General features: G+C 41.2%; 1 protein-coding gene across 2 annotated transcripts in view; it reads right to left on the bottom strand.

The window, feature by feature from the left end:
• The window catches only part of abcc8 (ATP-binding cassette, sub-family C (CFTR/MRP), member 8), an 80,664-nt gene that overhangs the window by 41,298 nt on the left and 18,904 nt on the right, over nucleotides 1–20,462 (bottom strand). For both annotated transcript variants that reach the window (XM_050072181.1, XM_050072182.1), the window contains exons 7-14: nucleotides 16,618–16,806; nucleotides 14,177–14,341; nucleotides 13,936–14,091; nucleotides 8,072–8,206; nucleotides 5,861–6,023; nucleotides 4,225–4,265; nucleotides 3,554–3,699; nucleotides 170–284 (exon numbers count right to left, since the gene is read on the bottom strand). In XM_050072181.1, coding sequence (XP_049928138.1) covers nucleotides 170–284; nucleotides 3,554–3,699; nucleotides 4,225–4,265; nucleotides 5,861–6,023; nucleotides 8,072–8,206; nucleotides 13,936–14,091; nucleotides 14,177–14,341; nucleotides 16,618–16,806 — 1,110 coding nt within the window. The remainder of the gene's footprint in view (nucleotides 1–169; nucleotides 285–3,553; nucleotides 3,700–4,224; nucleotides 4,266–5,860; nucleotides 6,024–8,071; nucleotides 8,207–13,935; nucleotides 14,092–14,176; nucleotides 14,342–16,617; nucleotides 16,807–20,462) is intronic.

Genomic DNA, 20,462 nt, shown 5'->3' with positions numbered 1-20,462 from the left:
AAGCAGATATTAAAGTAAATAAATTACTCTCATATTGCAGGACTACAATGTCCACAAATGGGACTTTCCAGTACAACTCCTCCTCATCCCACTCAGAGATAGCATGTAAACAAACGTCGACCTTGTCTAAATCAATCCAACCCAAAGCTGTGTGTTAACGTGCACTTACCACAGCTTGGTATTTGTTTTGGTTGTGATTGCTGGAGCCAGAGGTTACCATCGTTCTGGGCTCCTGTTCGTCTCCGATCTCATCGCTTGAGAAAAACTCACTGAGCTTCTGAACGCTGCAGATTAAACAGAGGAGAAACAAACATACCATTCAAAACATACCTATGCCATATTTAACTAGTACAGCAGATGCACACAAGCAACACAGACCTTAAATAAGGTCACTTTCATTCATGTAAAGATACAGTAACAGCATCCCTCCTATTTGCTGTGACATCATTCATTCAGTGAAACAAATTGGAAAATCTATGGAGCACAGTTCACTGACAGTGAGCGCTCACATATCTCTACATCTCTGAATTAAATCACTTATCTTCTACCTCACTGCCTAAACGAGAACAAATGCTTCCGTGCTACAGGCCACCTAAATCTAATTACTAAACCTGTGCTAAATGTCAGATCTGACACTAATTTTCTTCTATCTACTCATCTATGCATCCATGTGTGTCATGTGTAGCCTACAGTAGAGAAGCACAGGTAACATGCCTCAGTGAACCCTGTGCAAACACTGCAGTATGACATTAACATATGTTATGATTAGCATGATACGATGAGAATGACTCTTGAAACATGAAGAGTGTCAGTCCACAGGGAGAAGAACGGACGCTTATTCACCACAGGACAACTCTGAAAATGAAATGAAATATATTAAAGGCTGCACAATGACTCTGCATTTACAGTATCACCTAATTAGCTTCTTTCCTCGACAAAGAGACATTTTCTCATGATGTGTGAAGATAAACCAAATCTGTGAGGTTTTGTTTTTTTTCTATCTGGTGTCTGACAAATTGTGTCAGATCACACAGTCCTAAAATAGACACCTCAAAGGATCACAGGCAGCCTCCACATTCAGAGAGACCAAAGCCACTCTAATAAGGTGCTTACACCAGCACTGTTGTAATAGCTAGTCTCCTAAAGGCCCATATGGAAAATGCTTGATGTTGGTTTCATCACTTCCTCCCATTACAGTCCTGCCCTGTGATCATTTTCAAGACGTAAAGATGGAGATGATGGGATTAAAAGTGACACGCTCTCATTGCCTGAACAGTCTGAAGGAAAAGAGTTCTGCCTCACTGACTTAATGACACACCCTAAGAAAACCGTTTTGATCTTTTAAGCAGTAAATTTATTCATAATAGATGTTGTTAATTATCCGAGTGAAGAGATTATGCATCAAGAAGGCGTAAATAACCACCTCAGGTAAAGCAGTGAGTTTGCTATTCACAGAACAGCCAAATGTTGAAGCTTACTTTTACTCTCGTCTAATTATATATGGAAAGTAAACACTTCAATTCTCTTGCACATGATTACGTTTATAGCTCAAGTCAACACTTTTAAAGAGACAATGAGAAATGAAATGCTTATTTTTCCTCTTACCTGCAGTGCTATTTGTCAGTCTAGATTGTGTTGGAGATATCGGCCGTAGAAATATCTGCCTTCATGGTATATAATGCAACCAGATGGCACTCAGCTTGTGGTGCTCAAAGTGCCCAAAAAATATATTTGAAAAACTCGACAGCAATGTCTCTTTCCAGAAATCATGACCCAGTTACTCAAGATAGTCCACAGACCTTGCTGTGAGCAGTTTCATAGGAACTATTTTCTCTCTACTGGTCTACACCCGTCAACTGTACAGAAGGAAGCATGTATCTACTGCTAGCTCATCTAGCACCACTGAGCTAGCTAACGTTAAAGCACACACAAACTTCAGTATATACCACACAGGCTGGGTAGGACCAGGGTGTGTGTGTGTGTGTGTGTGTGTGTGTGTGCGTGTTTGAAACAGAAATATTTGCAGTAATTATCTTAACCAGCTGGATAACTGGCAGATTTACAGATCCTTCTACTCTGTGATAGTCACAGTAATTGATGAGATGGTCCATTTGCGATGCTCTTACATTATTTATGATGTAAATATTTCATTGTTCATTTGCGATGCAGACTGTTTATCTCAGAAAGATCCCAGAGTGCCCAGAGGTTGAGTTCCAGTGGCACCTAATGATACTAAAGACCGCATCTCATCTTCTCATCTGTACTTGTTTGTGTAACCTTTTGTACTTGTTTATTTACTCATGTTTATTAAGACATCTTGAGCAGTAGAGCACTCCCTCCCTACAGCATGTAAGCTTAAAAAAATAAGGTTTCATCATTTGTATCATACTTGCCCTACATAGATCTATAAAAATATAAGAAGTGTACCCATCAGCTTTGTCACTCAACATAATAAGCAAAGCGGCATACACATGAGGAGTTGTTGACTTGTGCAGCATCAGTAGTGGGGGGAGACAGATCTCTCAATCTGCAGCGGACTAATCACAACAGATGTCTTGACTGCCAAACTAATCGTGAAGCTAATTACTGCGGTAAATAAGCACAACATCCCAGTGCACTAAAACAAAGGAGATCTGAGGCACTTTGTTACATGAACAAAGACCGATCTGATAATTGAGCTGATCCATCTACTGCAGGAAAAGGTTGAGCGTTTCATCTAATCATGTTGCTTTTACTACTCTGATCACTGCCAGTAGTGTTTCTGTTGCTGCAGCTATCTTCTCCTTCTTTCCTGAACTATAAACAGTCAAAAACAAACCAGTCTTTCATAGTTTATCTTTAGATTATGCAACTATATTGTCATTTATATAAAAAGATGATAATTCTGTTCATATTTTATAGGAGTGTCCAAAAATTTCTTCATACTGGGTAGATGTGAGAGATCAGATTTATAATTGGCTCAGAGCTTGTTTTTAACTTCAGTGTTACGTATTTGGGAAATGTGCCAACCGGGCTTAAGCAGCAGGACAGATATTTATTACTGAGATATTTATTACTTAGTGCTATTAGCAGGTATTAAAAAAGCAATAACCAGAAACCTGAACCTCTGAATGGATAAAAATAATCCACGTGCCATAAAAATGTGAAAAATTCCTGTTGAATTTGAAGTTATATTTTTGTCATATATATATCTATTTTGTTTGCATAACTTTGTTTTATTCCCCTCTGTACCAACAAAGTGGACTGTAGATTCTAAATAGATGGAAGATACCCTGGTTTTTTGTGACTTACAGTGATGGAAAATCAGGACCTTCATGATTTTAAAGGGCAGTCATGGACATTAAGGACCGAGCACAGTTCCTGATACTGCACTGTAACCCTGCTTCTTTTCATTTCTGTTTTACATGATGTCATTTCACCTCACCTACGATGACTCTGTCTTGTGTCCCTTGTTTTGTCTGTTCTTGTCAAAAACAATAAAAAGAAAGTATAAACAGAAGACGATACATTTTGACATTGCACTCTGCTGTAAAAACACATTTTAGTTTCTCACCTAACAAGAGCCTTGACGGTGGAGCGCACCACACTGGAGAGCAGGAAGAGGGGCGTGACCAGGATGTGAAAGAGGGACAGAGAGGCAAAGGCCACAGCTGGGGACAGATCAGCATCCTCGGAGATGTGAACATGAACCACAAACGTCTGCAGGGTGAGAGGGAGGACAGAACGACTGAGGTTTGAGGTCTCAACGGGGTGGATTTACATCCTTAACCCTGCACTGGCTTATAGTCACTCACGGCCTTTTCAAAGGGAAACAGGAGTCATCCTCTGGCTGTCAGCATCAAGTTGAACCTGAGTTGTCCTTTTAAGTTTGAGGAGCACGATAAAATCGAATCAAAGATGAATCACTTGTCTATCTTTGTCGTTTATAATCGTCCCTCTCCTTGGTATCTGTCTGCATTTTCCAATTTGTCTCCGCTCAAGTCCACAACCATGAAGGACTTCTATAAATACAGACAGGATTTAGGGTGGTGCTGTCAAAGAGCCCTATACTGTGTCACTGTGAAATGTCACTAGACACTGTCTCCGCTCTGTCCTCCACACAGAGGGAAAGTCAACGGGATGCTCTCTGCTCAGTCGTAACTAGACTCAACTGTAAGCATCTTGAGCGAAGCATATTGGATCCTTTATATTTAGGTGAATTAAAGAGCTAGAATTCAAACTCACCGTCAATACAGCTGCAATGGGAATAGCTGCATTCATGAAAACTGAAAGCAGAAAAGACACAGACAGGGGGATGTGAAGGTATTTTCCAGGACTTTACCAGTGAAAATAAACAATGTTGAAAAGTGTAAAAGTAGGACAGATATTATGGGACTTCTTTTCAACTCAGATATTCTGTTAAAAATTCACAAATTTGGTGTTTCATTTGAACTGAATCATTACTTGGCTACCTTACTTTTGCTCTCATAAAACCTTTTCAAAACTAATAAGACAGACTCAAAAATACATGGCCGTGTGCTTTCTGACTGGCTGTCTGCAAGTGCATACCAGAGAATCACAACATCCTGTGTGAGGACATTTGTTACTCTTCATCATCTTTTCCCAGACCATTATTTTCTGTGACCTGCCATTTTCATCTATGCAGTAAATTCAAAATGTCATGAAATATTACCGAGAAAATTAATGGATGCCGAGACAAGAACAAGGTTGTTGCTGCAGTGACAGTGTAGTCTCAGCTTTGCACTAAAGATACAACTTCGAAGGACGAGTGGTGACAAGAAAAAACCAAGCCCCAAAGAGCAGAGCCAGGCCTTGAAGCCAATTTGACATAATGCCAAACCATGGAATTACAACTTACGAGTCCGTCATGTGATGCGATGGGGCCCAATAAAACTTTATCCCCACAGACTTACATTGTCAAAGAGACATCTGTAGATCAGTGGATACATTTTTTGAGCAAAACCAGAAGATAGCCGCTCAGCTGGCTAAAGTCTCTTGTGCATTTGCTCTATGGGCCCAGTGATGCTGAAAATCTGTATCATTTTTAACTTTTTTTGCTTCATGTGCCACAGAGCAACAGTAAACAGTACGCTGCTTTACACACAAGTGAGTTGAAGAGTGTTGTGTAATGTCTGTTTCATTAGCTCCGCCTACCATCTTTGGCAGGGCACCCACTGCTGGGTGATGGAAAATGCATTGCCAACTGCACTGTTTGTGATTTTTCCTAAGAATGTCACCACAGGCACCCAGTTTCTAAAACTGCAAGACTCAATCATCACTGTAATATCTCATTCAACGAGAAATAGTGACTGAACAGACATTTATTTAAAAGAAAATATTTGAGATTACTCCCTTAAGGGTGAATAAATCTTTTCTATTACTGTCATGAAACTGTTGTGTTTCATTACTCTCTTATAAAGGAAGAAATTATGATCGCTCACTCCTCTTAAATCTGCAGTTATTGATTTTGGATCGGACACAGTCTATTACAGGACTGGAGCCAGGCAGACTGCAGTCACTGGTCACCTGGAACAAGATAAGGAGGACAATCCGTAGAAAACAAATAAGCATGACTTCAGTGAGGCCTTAGGTAGTGGGCTGTGCCTAGAACATTAGTTAGCTTTACATCCAGTTATTTTTATAGTTGTGTGCTGAATTATAGATGTTGCCTGGATATATGGGGTTCAATATAGTTTGATTTACAATAGAAACACATGAGTCATGTGAATAGTGATGTAGAGAAAAGCCTTGTGCCTTTCTGTGAATGTTTTTTCTGAGGAAGAAACATTAATTTTTTGCAGCATTTCATGAAATTCAGAGAGCAAAGTTCAATGTGTGCAGAAGGAACAGAAAGCCTTACTGGATATAGATGTGTAAAGAGCGAAGGCCTGCAGGCTGGTGAGCTCTTTGTCTCTGGTCTCCTCCACACTGTCACAGAAGATATGTTCCCAAGCATACAACTTCAGCAGCTTGATGCCTCGCAGCAGCTCGTTGGTCTTCTTTAGACGTTCGCTGGAGTATTCCTGCAAGTAAGAAGGGGAGACTTTGATTAAAGAACCGTAATCCAACACATCAGGGGCAGATCAACTGTAAGAGGTGCAGCCAGAGGGCGACACGGGAGTAATCACCTGGACTCCCTGGATTCAATTGCCGATACAAGCATCTGAGCCATAAAAGAATAGTGTTTTTCTCTTATATAAAAATCATGTTCCATGTATCAGAGACTGCAGGAAACAGCATCATTACAATCAATAAGACTTATTTTATAGCAGCTTTTATAGCAATTGGAAGCAGCACAAAGGCTTAAGGCAAGATGAGAATAGCTTGTGTGACTGAAAACATTTTATTGTTTTTTTTCTATCCCATAAAACAAATTATAATTATGTTTTGAGGTGTCCACTTAGGGGTATGTGTGTGTGTGTGTGTGTGTGTGTATGTATCTGAGAGCAAGAGAAGCCTGTGACGTCATGATTCAACACCATCATTACATCCACCTCATTACCTGGTATGATGTGGACAAGCCAATATTGACCAACTCTGTTTGCAAAGTTCTTCATGATCTCTCAGAGCTCAGAGGCCACACACACTGAAGACACTGATTGCATTTAATTTCAAAATTTGAAGAGAATTGTTGGTAACCAGACACTCTGGCAAAACTAAGCACTACTGTTAGTTTAGTCAGGACCACTTTAGTCAAAGACAACTTTATTTTCATTTCAGTATTATATTTGGTGATATGGCTCTGTTCTGGGGCCTCTCTGCCTTTCCAAGGCCTATGCAGAAAGCCTAAGGCGGAGAGAGCACACCTCTCTGCCCTTCCACACGCCTACCCAGAAAGCCTGAGGCGGAGAGAGCATACCTCTTTGCTCTTCCAGCCGCCTACCCAGAAAGCCTAAGGTGAAGACAGTGCACCTCTCCACCCTTGCACACGCCTACGTGGAAAGCCTTAAGGCAGAGAGAGCACTCTTCTCTGCCCTTCCATGGGCATACAAGGAAAGCCTGAGTCTGAGAGCGCTAACCTCCCTGCCCTTTCATGTGCCTACATAAAATGCCTGAGGCAGGTAGAGCAGAGCAGCATCAATAACAAAAAGAAATGACAATGATAAGACACAACAAGAAAAGGAGGAGCTGGGGTGGAGGTGGGTTGCAAAGCGACTTGCAGAGGAAACAGCAACAGAAGGCAGGTCAGAGCAGTTTAAATAGGGCGCCCTGAATGAGATTTGCCAACTGGTTGTATTGAAATGAATCATGTGATCTATCAGCTGACTCCCTTCCATCAGTCAGCTGCTCCTTCAGTTGATTGGGCTGTTTGAGATCAGCTGATGTACCTGGGATGTGAGCTGAGCTTGACATTGTGTCCTGCCTGAACTAACGCTATGCTTATGTGACTGTGATGCAAAGGAATAATAGGTTTCTAAAATTCTTTGTTTCCAGCATGATTATAACACAATAGTTTGGAAGCAATGCTAGCAGCTCTGTGATGCTGCAATGCTCATTGCAAAGCAATCCAAAGCAGGGTTGAAAATTAACTTTTTGTCCACATCCCACTGTGGCTGGTGAATTCCAAAATCCACCAGCCACTTTCTAGGTTACCATTGTTTTTTTGGCTGGTAAATAAAGCAAATCTAGCACTTACACATTTTACCAGCATTTGGCTGGAGGCTGGTGCTTATTTCCAACCCTGATCAAAAAGTAGGAAAAGTGAAAACCTTGACCTGTCAGTAGTAGATGAAAAGTCAGGGGATCATCAAAGTCACTGGGATACTTCCTTTGGTCACCATGAGTGTCTGCACAAAGGTTCATACAAATCCTTCCAGCAGTTGTCAAGACATTTCTTACAAGAACTAATGGTGGCCTTGGGGGACTATGAATGTCTGTACAAAATGTCATGGCAAGACATCCAATACTTATTGAGATATTTCAGTCTGGACCAAAGTGGTGGACAGACCAATCCACCGCCTGCCTGACCATTAGACTTTGCCTTCCATAGCCACTGGGATGGCTATTAATAGATCAAAATAGTCACAAGCAGTACTGCATCTTTGTAGAAGAGCCAAAAAAAAAAACTCACCAGGGTGCTCTTTTGAGTTTGGGACAGCTTAGTGGCCACAAAGTATTGTACAGGAGCTAACACAGCAATGACGGTCGCTCCAATCAAGGCACTGATTCCCAAGAGGTAGTAGAGCAGGATCACTCCCACAATAATCTGAGAGTGGAGGGTACAGAGAAAGAAAGAAAGAAAGAAAGAAAGAAAGAAAGAAAGAAAGAAAGAAAATACTGTGTTAACCTTGTGGAGACAAAAATGAGGAATAAAAGATTTCTAAAGACACAGTGCTCCCCACTGACCGTACCATAGTGCACCGTGTCGTGAGGAACATTGACCTTGAGCATAATAAGGACATCACTATGGATGCAATAATATATCATGCACATGACATGCATCTTAAAACTGTGATTTCTGATACCTGCAAAGCAAATGCTGGGAGAATGACAGTGGCCTTTGAAGAGACATGATTATTTATTTCACACTGAAGAATTAAGAATGTTCAAACACTAATATTTATGAATTTCCATCCTCCACATACAGTAACTGTCTCTCTCTAGGTTTACAATAGAGATGAGTCATGTTTCTCCCTGTCCTTGGCTCCTCTCCAGCCACCCACCGTCTTTGGCGTCACACTGAGCTTCTGCTGGATTCAAGAATCCCCAGGATACACGAAGCCAGATGGAAATGTGTCACATTACCCTCTCCTTTATCTGTCGCAGGATAATGCGTCCCACTGGGGACGAGGCGGGTGAGGAAAAAGCAGAATATGATTCGAGTTCCTTTATGATAACTCTAAAAAAAAAAAGTAACACTTTTTTTTTTTTACAGTGGCTGCCTCCCGGGTATGAGCCGTATGCAACCATGGCATTTACCATGGCATTGTATAGCTGTGGAGCTGCCAATCTCTAGCGTCTAACATGAGTCTTATCATATGTTAGTGTGTTGTAAAAAGCTTCACACTACATACAATAACATACTCCATGGTCACTTTATGCAATATCTACCAGGACTAAGTGTCTAAAGCCATGGTAGCGGCTATATTTAGCTCAATGTCCCTTCTAAAATGGTCCTGATAATGGCCCTAGTAAAAAAAAAAAAAAAAAAAGCAAATCACTAAACTCATTGGGATTCATTCTTTAGGAATCATGAGTGTTTATACAAAGTTTGTGCCAATCTATCTTGTAGATGTTGAGACATTTTACAGGATAAGTCAATACTTTGACCTGCTGGTGGCACTATATGAAAACTTTAAGGATCACCACAACCATTTCAGTTCATGCTGAGGGGAATACGATTATCTGTGCCAACATTTTGTGGTAATCCATCCAATAGCTGGTGAGATATTTTAGTCTGGGCTAAAGTGGTGAACTGACAGGGCCAAAACTGTCATCACTAGTCATACCACTAGCATGGCTAAAACAGGACAGGCACAACAATCTTCTCTAGATACCCTTATTCAAGTTTATGTAATAGGTCATTATCTTGTATAAAAGCAAATCAATAAGCAACTGTGAACCCTATATTTCCTGATTAAAGGTTCAGTTTGGGGAAAGATAGTTGATATTTGAGCTTTATGGGTCAAATATCGACGACTGAAGCAGCAACCCAAAGTGTAGGTTTCTGACAACCTGGAAATGAGACTCAACAATGGACTGTATTTCTCCAGAATTACATACCACACCTTTAACTGCAGCAGCTTTAAATACAATGAACATTTAAATATCGCTTTAAAACTTTGAGCAAAAGAGTTGTGTGTATTTGTTTACACAGTGCATGAGTTAAATTAGCTGTCAGTTCAAGTCTGCTGAGCGTTAGAAAAAACTTTTCCACAGCAGACATTTTGGCACGTCATAGCAGGATAAAAACAAGTGAAACATAACATTATAAACAACTGCTCTACATTTAAGTGAGCTAGTTTCAGGATCCTGGTGTTGTGCATGCTGGCTCACTGGCATGGTGAATTAAGTCATTTCACCTGTGCTTTCTCTGCTATGACAAGTCAAAATGCCTGCTTTTACAAACAAACAAAAAAAGAGATCTATTTACTTCACTGATGAAGAAGATATGCTTCAATATGTTATAAATCAGCAGGTCATGCGATAGTCCTTTTTCACAGCAAAGATTTGGGCATGTTACAGTGGGAAAAGCTGTAAATAATAAAAATGAATGACAGCTGAATTTCATTTAGCTGCGTCTGTTCCAGGGTCCTGCTATTAAAAAGCCATTAAAAATCAGCTGACATATCTGAGATCACCGGCAAACTTCAAAAGCCCATCAGGGCGGGAGGCTGTAAAAATCGAGCACAATGGACTGATTCACAGTCTGGGGCAGACAGGTAGGCACAGATGGAGAATACTAATGCAGCTCATACCTCAGAGGAACCATCAGCATGTTTATACTGCTGCTGAATAGTGTAACACAGCCTGTTTACGACCTGCTGTGACTGTCTTTTTGTTCATAAGAATAACATTTTCATATTTTTGCAGACACATGAAGCAGAAAAGGTGACACGTCGACCATCTTTCTATCTACATACAGTCTATGGTTTATGCCTTTAAGCTGTCTTCAAAAATGTTATCACTGAAAATACAATAAGGAATAGGTTAAGGCAAACTAAAATGCATATTAAAGAACTATTACTGATAAAATAGGTAATGGTGTCAGTTGAAAAACATCTGTGAATGCTGAATCCTGGATGTACGATTCTTTGTTAACAAATCGTTTGCAAACTGTGTTAGATTCATCCTTGTATTTTTGTCTCTGTCATCTTTTTTGGTGTGTCAGAATAATAAGTCCTTCTTAAGCTTTTTCATGCAAGAGAGAAATTTTCATGGACAGTGCCTCCTGCCATAAAAAGATAAGAGGATACTTTCCTTCAGGCACAGCACACGGTGCCAACAAAGGCCATAATAAGCCAGAAGAAATATCAGGCACAGGAGAGAATCAGTGTAATAGTGCCTCAATAAAGCATTAGAGAACTGTGAGGCAAACTGTGATTTGTGATATTGGGCTTTATAAATAAAATTGAATTGAACTGATAATTATAATGCCAGCTGCAAAAAACACATTCATACAAAATGAAAACCGCTGTACAACTGTCTGAGTCGACAATATCTCGTGGCTTATTGTGTTTTTGTGTCCAGATCACCTCACTTTCCTCTCTGATGACTCTATTCTGTAAAGTCTTCTGGTTAATCAGTATTCCAAACACATCTTTGTCGCTCTTTCACCACAGCTATTGTTGTTCCTCTGAGTTGCAACAGCTTTTTCTGGTTCCCCAAAGCTTTGATTTCCGTGCACCTCCACTGGCATGGAGTGTACATAAATGAACAATATGCAGCAGCAGCATGTAAATGTAAATGTGGCAATGTGTGTAACTTTTCTATTCCAGGCAAAACGGATTTTACATTTGACATGGATGAAACGATGAAGGGCTGGAGGGAAGAAAGAAGAAGCAGGTGAATATGACAATATCTTGAACAGAGTGAAAGAAATAGCGAGAAATAATGAAAACACACAATAAACTCCAGTCTCAAAAACACAGAAGTACATCCAGCAGGTTTCCTTGGGCACTGGATTTTCTTGAGAAACTAATTGACCTCTAGGGTTTGTTGAAATAGTATTCTTATGATTTGCCAGGATAGTTGGTTTCAACTCTAATTTCTCCTGAGGACTTAATAGCATACGCCTAACAACATTGATTGTACTGTATTGTGTGTGATGAATTACACAATCCTCTCAAAGGACAGCATTACAAAGCGTGAAGGTCGCACGCTTGCAGTCGACAGCGCACGTTCACTGTGAATCTTTTCTAACTCCCTCAGGGGCTACACCTGACCTTCCTTTCTCAGCCTTCACACCTCTGTATACAATCCAGTATTTCCCACATGATCATAAAGCGAGCTTTGCCTTTGACCACAAGCCTGATGAGAAAAGACAATGTACCGCATACAATGAAAAAGACAACATATAGCACAACTCAGCACACAACAGTACAGTCTAAAAAAAGAGCAGTGTAGCAGACACCTTTGAAAAGTTTCACACAAAGAAAAAAGTGCAACAATACACAAAACAAAGTAGAGCAACACAACAAAATAGCACAAACAACAACATTATACTACGTAATACTTTGCATTACAGTGTAAAACTTAATTCATAGTTGTTTTGTCCTAAGGGATTACGCTATAGCTCTGAAGCCTTTGCACGTAGATGACATGCGCCTACTCAAAAAGGTAACTACAAGTCCAGGTTAAGGCACTTACAAAGATAACACAGGAGCACTGCAAGAACTCACTACTTAAAGGGATAGTTCAGATTCTTAGAGGTGGGGTTGTACGTTTCCATAATCAGTGTGTCACATACAGAAGATGTCAGTCAGCACACTCCCAGTTTGGAGAATAAGGCAGGAGCAGCGACACGGAAACTAGGTAATGTACTGCTACGGACAGGGGCAGCAGCAAAACTTATTTTGGCCACCTAATAAAAGTCCAACCAAAAAAAAAAATCATGATCCGTGTAAGTGTCTGTTCCATTTAGAATATTTTCACTGCTTTATCTTGCGGCCAGACAACAGTTTGTAACTGTAGCTGTTATATCGCTCTCTTCAAAGCCAGACTTCATTGAGGAAAACAATAATTTAATATCACTGAAAACAGGAGCTGCTGGTCTGCTGCCTCGATCAGTTAGATCGTTTGTGTTACTGTGTGACTTCTACGTTTAAAAGGGTAAGCTTGGATTCACAAAAGTCACAATATAGCACAGACAAACTGACTGATCAAGGCAGCAGTAGACCAGTAGCCCCCGTGATCAGTGAACTAAAATCACTAATTTTCTCAATGGAGTCTGGTGGCTTTGACGGGAGCAAAGAGCAGTCCCTCCAGGATGTTGCGATGTTGAGTTTGCAACAATTAATGCAAATTCAGCCAGTCCTCGTGAATTCTGCACAAACTTGGATTTTTTTCCAATGACCGCAACCTTACCACAAATTTTACTATTCAAAACGGTTAAAATCTCATTTCATTGTAGAGCTATGTGCAGCATATGGATTCGCTCAGCCCTCTCTTTCTCTGTTTATAATGAGACTTGAGCTCTGTGCCTAGGACAAAGTTCACACACACACACACACACACACACACACAGTGGCAGGGCTAACTGTTAGCCTCACATGGCTAACGTTACCTAATAGTTATGAACAGGTTTAAGGACAGAGTCACACCGTTTCGGTGTCGGATGCTGACCACTGGTGAGGCCCTTTTGCCCAAGCAACAAAATATGACGAGTAGGGATGAGATCAAGTTGTGTTGTGTTAGCTTGTGCTAACCAGGCAGAAAGAGCTGGAGGAGAGCAGCTCACAGAGAAGGTCCTTCAGCGTTGCATCAAACGCAGCAACACCTCATTGTCAGTAATAACCCCCTTCCCCTGCTTTCAGCCACCCAATATTTTTGCAAGAGACATAAAAGGCTATGACCATTGGAACATGCATTTCAATTTTTTTTTGAAAAGCTGCATGAAATAAGACAATTCAAGCCACAACAATCCCAAAAACAGCTCACAAAATCCTGGAGGGACTGGAGGGATGGCTTCCCTGCCAATATGAGCTGTCTGGGACAAGGTAAAGCGGTGAAAATATTCTAAATATAGCATACACTTGAACTGATATTGATGTCCTTTTTTTAAATGGCTAAAAACATTTTGCTGCTGCCTCCCCTCCACAGAAGTACATTGCTTTGCTTCCATGTTAGTACTCCTACCTGCTTCTCCAAACTGGGGGCATGTCGACCAACAGCTACTGTATGTGATACACTGACTGTGGATAAGTACCTCATATAATCCCACTTTAAAATATCCTAACTATCCCTCTAATAGAGTAGATCAAACATGTTTCTTACCTGTACTGGCATTGCCCACAGGTTAGGACAGAGAAAGAAGAACCACATGAGCTGGTTGGTATCTATGGCAACCAGGTTACAAATCTGAGCGACAGTTAACTCCCCCATGGACATGTTGGAAGTGCACAGACGCATGATCTTGTTGTAGATTTTTGTCTGGAGAAAGAACAGTCACATTCAGACCCATGTCCACAAACAGTAAAACCTCTTAGTCACGTGTTTCATGGAGAATTTCATGTACCTGTATGGCGCCACGCAGGTTGATGCCTGTTTCAATAGCCACATAGTAGGAGGCCTGGAGGAAGGTCCTTTGCAGGAGCAGGGCAAAGAAGAGCAGCACAGCCAGCACATATGCATTCTCCAGAAACTCCTTGGAGGAAATGAAATAGACCCCCAGCAACCTCATCTGGAAGAACGGACAGGTTATAAGAGGAGGAGATAGAGCTATCGACCGGTTTATCATTGTTAGACAGGCAGGGACGTCAGCAAGGTCAATCACACAGGCTGAACTCTGCAGAATTTGATTCGACTCAAGGTAGTGTCAGTGATGACTTTGAACTAAAACAGTTCCTGTTTACTTTCTCAAAAGTGGAGAGTGACTGATCCATTTCAAATGTATCTTTTCCATTTCACAGTAGGGCTGCAGCTTTGCACATGAAACCCCAATTACACTAAAGTGCAGTGGAGTCCTCATCAGAGAGCAGAGATAATAGTGTATCACACAGCTGATATGTGGAGTGCAAGCCAGAAACCAAAGATTGACTCAGCTATAGGAGCAGATACAGATTCTCCTTCAGTGATTAATTAATTACTCAATCAGGCATCATTCGCTCAGGAAGAATTAACATTTATTGATGTGTCTCAACTCTGAATCCACTCATCCGTAAAATTTATCTGGTCTCTCTTTCTCATCACGCTGCCAAAAACACATTTCTCACTCTCTCCATAAGACCCAGAAACATCACTGACTCAAACAGTCACGATTTCACAAACCTATTTTCACTTCTCTCTCCAAACTGATGCGCTCTCGAAAGCATTTACTCTGAGTGCCTGGCGAATCTTTTAACCATTTTCCAATTAAATCTGGATGCTCCACCAGCTTGTATGGATGTGACTTTCAAACAAATAACTGCAGAGTTGTTCATGCGGAAGGATGCCTGAGTGTCATTCTGCCCTGTGTGGAATCTAAGAAACCGAGACAGCTCCGCCAGCAATAAGTCTCATAAATATTTGACGAGGACTAAATTAGTACACCATTGGAGGCAGGTGCACCGGGGAGAGAGGGCATCGTAAATGTCCCATCAAACTGTAACCGTGACCTTTGAGAGGCAGGAAGAAGCCATGTGACGTCTCCGTCACGTCTGCTGAACCTGTCTGTTTCTGAATCATCATCTCAGCTCTCTGTTTATTTCCAACAACATCTCTGTGCTTTCTTGGAAAGAATTAGCTTTTACTCAGAACTCCCGTGGCAACCAATGTCTAGACTTCACTGGTTATCTTTGCACGTTCCCACTGCAGCACACAAGTGTAAAGGCTCACAAATAAATGCAGATAAAAATGGGTTACTGCAGGTAACTGGTGTCTCTGCCAGCTGTACTGATAGGTGAGACTCTCTGATGTGATATCCGTGTGAAAACAGACAACAGCATCAGAGCCAAGATACATTCTGTCAGGAGGTGTCACTGTCATTATTCCTTCGTTTGTAAAGCTAGATGAATAAATTATGATTACCATTTGCAAAGGAATATCAAAGGCCTTGAAAACAATTAGTTTTCAGAATTCATTTTTATGTCAAGCTTTGGGCTCTTACATGAACACAGTTTTCTGCAGTGTTGTGCAGTTTTTGTTTATTTCACATGAGAGATTTCAGTCTGTGCTCCTCTCACTGGTTTGAAGTGGGTGTTTGCTTATGCTGTCAACACTCTCAGTCAAATTTGATCAAAGCACACACACACACACACACACACACACACACACACACACACACACACACACACACACACACAGTCCTGATGAAGCTCTTCATATATGATAACTATGCATTGCTTTTTCTCCAAACTTCACTGTTAGTGCTGCTTAGATGTGAAATCAGGTTTCCAAGGCCTTTATGAAATAATGTAGGGATACACTAATCAGGCAAAAAGAGAGTAAAACTGAAGCTGTTGAAGGAGGAGATGTAAGAAAACTGCAGCTGAGGAGAGAGAACGTCTAGACAAGCAGGTTAAGCCTGGTTAGTTTTGCACAAGATAATAATAATAATAATAATAATAATTAATATTGTATTAATAATAATACAAAATTTGACAGCTAGATTTTGGAGAAATTTACAAAATTTACAAAACCAAAATTAGACAGGGTTGTTCCATTTTTCACTAAATAATTTTAAGAAGGCTGTAATCACATTAAATATCTTCAGAGTAACTTTAAAAAATGGTGTGACATGGCAAACTCGAGGTTTACTCACTAGCTCTGGAGCTTATGACCGTATACCATAGCTGTTTTTCAGGGAATCACAAATCACTAGCCATAAAGAAGATAACATTGGATCCTTTGAATTATCCAGTGAAAATGAGAAACAAATTCCGCAGCTACATTTGCTTTCTAAGGACAGAGTTTAATTCCTTACATCATGTCAGGCTACGCTACCCTAGTAGGTGTATGGCAGTGTGGTTGACCCCTCACCGGCTGCTGAATGGTGCGGTTGTCCTTGCTGATGTGATGGACGATGCCGGAGATGCACAGTGGGCCGGCGAAGCCAAGCAGGTCGGCCAGGAAACGGAATGTGATGCTGAGGATGAGGGGTCTGCCGAATGCTTTCCTCAAGGCTTCCCAGATCAACTTTGGGCCCTGGGGTGCTGTGCCCTGAGGCCTCTGAGGGATGGTAAAAAAGAAAGAGGGGACAGATGCTGAATTCAGCTAATCAGTAGTGACTCATTAGCAATTTTGTCTACTTTAACCTCTTGCGCTCTGCGTGGACACAGCAACCCTCTGCCGACATTAGTGTCTTTCAGAGACTGGAGCAGGCTAAGTTTTAAAGCTAGAGTGAAAATACTGGCATTATATTAGACTCTGAATCTGCAAGTACTTATGAGACACAGATGGGCAAGATAAAAGACATCATATAGTTTCATCATAATGTTCTAAGCCCTTAGTCACTCTTAACCTTTAAAATTTGAATAGACACTTAACAAAACACAATGTTCATTATAGATTTATAACTAGAAACTTGACACACGGTGCTGAGCTGCATCTCAAATTTATCTTCAGGTTCTTAGATGTTCAGATGGCAAATACCGCTGACCCACTATCTCCCCCTAAAGATCCACTGTCTTCCCTAAAAAAGGCAAAAATGGTAGGGAATGGTGGAGTAGAAGAGGTTAAAGGATTTGGATTCTTAAATTTTAAATCCCAAATATAAATTATCTATTTGGGAAACATTTACATTTTTACATGAGGCTCAAACTCATGTTGAAGCTAGGAGTAAATGTGTTTGTTTCTTCTTTGCACCAAACATTATGCACAGCCATTTCTCCGAGGAGCTCAACTGGCAGCACAACAAGAGAAAGAACAAAAACTGGGTTAGACAATACAGCCTGCTAACAGGGCAAGAGGAAGTAATTGCTTGTACATAACAGCTGAATTGACACATCATTAACTCAAGTCGTTCCATCACTGCATAAGAAACCTGCAAAATGAGGTCAGGTTAAGGACTTCCATCCTCCCCACTGCTGCTGCTGCTGCTGCTGCATCATGGGATGTGGTGATTAATGGTGAATTTCACAGTGGAGCTCAGTCAGTCATGTTTAACTTCTCTGTAACTCATGATGCAGGAAAACCATGGCGGTGGTGCAGAGGACGGGGATTAAACAGCAAGAGAAAAAAAAGCTGAGGGTTTTCAAATGACTTCAAATGACAAAAGAAAATGCCAAGTCATAAGAAATAATTTTGAGAGATAAAAAGATTTTTCCAAGGCAGACTGGAAGAGCTTCCTTATATTAATTTATAGCATGACATCCGAAATATATTACCTTCACAAACAACACAGCAGCTTGGTTCAGTGAGTTAGCAATGATCAGAGAAAACATCTGGGCCGTCATGGTGCAGCAAACACTCCCAGGACATTTTCACAGTGAGTGTGTGTGCACGTGCATCACTGTGAACAAGACTGAACCACTCAGAACTGTGAGAACAGACGTGAATGTTCCTATCTTTCCATCTGAGCTCACGCTGAACCTCGGCCTTCATATAAAACATAGTGTCACTGTGAACGTCACTCACTCAAACAAACACACACACACTATTTCTTTCTACCTAGGGTTCAAACGAGACGGAAGGAGGACGTTTCTTCTCACACACTCAGAGTGAAACTAGCTTCCCATGAAGTGCAGTGCTTTCACCCCCGCAGGGGTCGGGATGTCGCCTCGTTCACAGTCGAATGGGAATGACCCGCTGCCTCCGGGTTCTCCTCTAAATGCCCCACCCCCCCACCTCTCCACTGGGATCTCTCAATCTCTCTCATCCTTCGCTCCTGCCGGAAGGAAGTGGGGTTGCGTTCACACCGGACGCACATGCAGCAGTGACGAATGTCTGTAACCTTCCAAACACTGGAAAACAATGACCCTGTGCAGGAGGCCCTTCACCTCCGACCCCTGACACGTGCTCCGAAAGTGAGACGGAGGGAGAGGGAAAAAAAGAAGGAGGGAGGAGGAGAAATAATATGTGACGCAGGAGCATCTCCAGTTTGGATTAAATTAATAAGACTGGAAGAACACCGCCTTGGGAGGAGATCAGCGTGCAAAAAGAGAGAACCAAAAATATTATGTACACCTCTCTGACACAGCACAAACAAAAGCAGTTTCATTTGCCTCCTCAATTCTGTACCAAACCTCTTCTACATTATCTACAAATTTAGAGGAGCTGTATTGCAAACTAGCCCATGTGTCAATATTGCAAAAGAGGATGTGAAAATATGTCAATATTTCTTTTTATAGGAGGCAGCGTTGTTTGATTTTTCAAATGGCAGCTATTACATTTTGATTGCATCGCTTTTGTCCAAACTAGATTTCACTTCACTTCATCAAACCACCAAATCCTGGCTGCTGTTGTATTGAGCAGCATCCATCCACCCACTTTCTTCACCAACTTAGAGTCTTAGAGGGCTCAAGTATCCCAGCATTTGTTGGACAGGAGCCAGGAGAACTCCCAAGACAGCAAGTATTAAACAATTTAGAGTTTCCAGTTCACTAAATCTGCATGTCTTCTGACTATAAGAGGAAACCCATAAAGACAGAGGGACAACATGTAAACTCCGCAGAGAAACACCCGAGCTGGACATCAGGTTTGAAATGACAGCAGTGCTAACCACTGAGCCACTGTGTGACCCTTATCACGAAAGGTGTCTAACACCTCCATCACATACACGGAGGAGAAACATTATTGGAAACACCTCACAGTAAACAGTAATGCAAATCAAAACAGCACCACCAAACAGCAGCCTTAAAGAAGCACTGGGTTTAATTAACACCTCTCTGACAGCACCAACATTGTTTCACAAAAGAAGTGTTAAAGATATAAAGTGGAGAGACTGTATTAAACTTTGTGACAGGGAACAAAATATAACTTAAAGCTACAGTTGTTAACTTTTATGAAAAGAACTTTTTGTCTTTATAGACTATATTCTAAAAGAAGTACAGACAGATAGTCAGTGAAAAAATAATATTCCTCCTCCTCTTTCTACTGCCTCTGATGGCAATCACTTGAATCCACCACTGCATCAGAACCGAAAACTCTCTAATGCAGCATTCAGTCATGTGAATCACTGCTCCGGCCAATGGGTGGTGTTTGGTTTTTGCTCGGCTGTTGTAAAAGTTGCAGCCGGGTCACAAGCTTTTTCATTTTACACCAGAACAGTCCACAAAATTATGTTTCTGAAAACATTTGAGGTGAGAAAAAGACACTGAAGTAACAGAAAATTGATTCATGTTTAATCAGTGCTGCCTAGTTGACAATTTACCAGAGTTAATGAGCAGCTGCATTAAAGACTCCTCGTCTCTAATAGGTTGTTTTCATGTGGTGGTTTCTTGCAACTACCATCAGAAGCACTAAGAGGAGGAAGAAGATTTGTTTCACAGATTATCCGTCCCATCAGCCACTGTAAGGATATAGTGACAGTTTCAGCAAATATGCAAAACAAAAGTCATTTTATAAAAGTCGCCAACTGCAGCTTCAATCAGAGCATGTGAGTGGAGCGGGAGGATTTTGTGTTGAGCGAGGAGCGGCTATTTTTTTAAAAGGTGGAGCGGAGCCTTATCTCTCGCTCCAATTTCACTCCGGTCGCTCATGCCCCACCCAGAATGCATCTTTGCACCTGTGCACACCCACATTATTTTCTTTAAAAACTATGGAGTTTACTGTGTACTTCAGAAAAGAAACTGAGAAGAGAAGCAGCGGTACCTTGGAGAACGGTCCCTAACTGCGGGGAGAGGCGAGAGGGCTTCGGAGGTCGGCCGCTTAACCTGGTCTGTCTC

This window comes from Epinephelus moara, chromosome 20, assembly GCF_006386435.1.
Source record: "Epinephelus moara isolate mb chromosome 20, YSFRI_EMoa_1.0, whole genome shotgun sequence".
Taxonomy (NCBI): domain Eukaryota; kingdom Metazoa; phylum Chordata; class Actinopteri; order Perciformes; family Serranidae; genus Epinephelus; species Epinephelus moara.
This window is presented reverse-complemented; position numbering and strand designations above follow the sequence as displayed.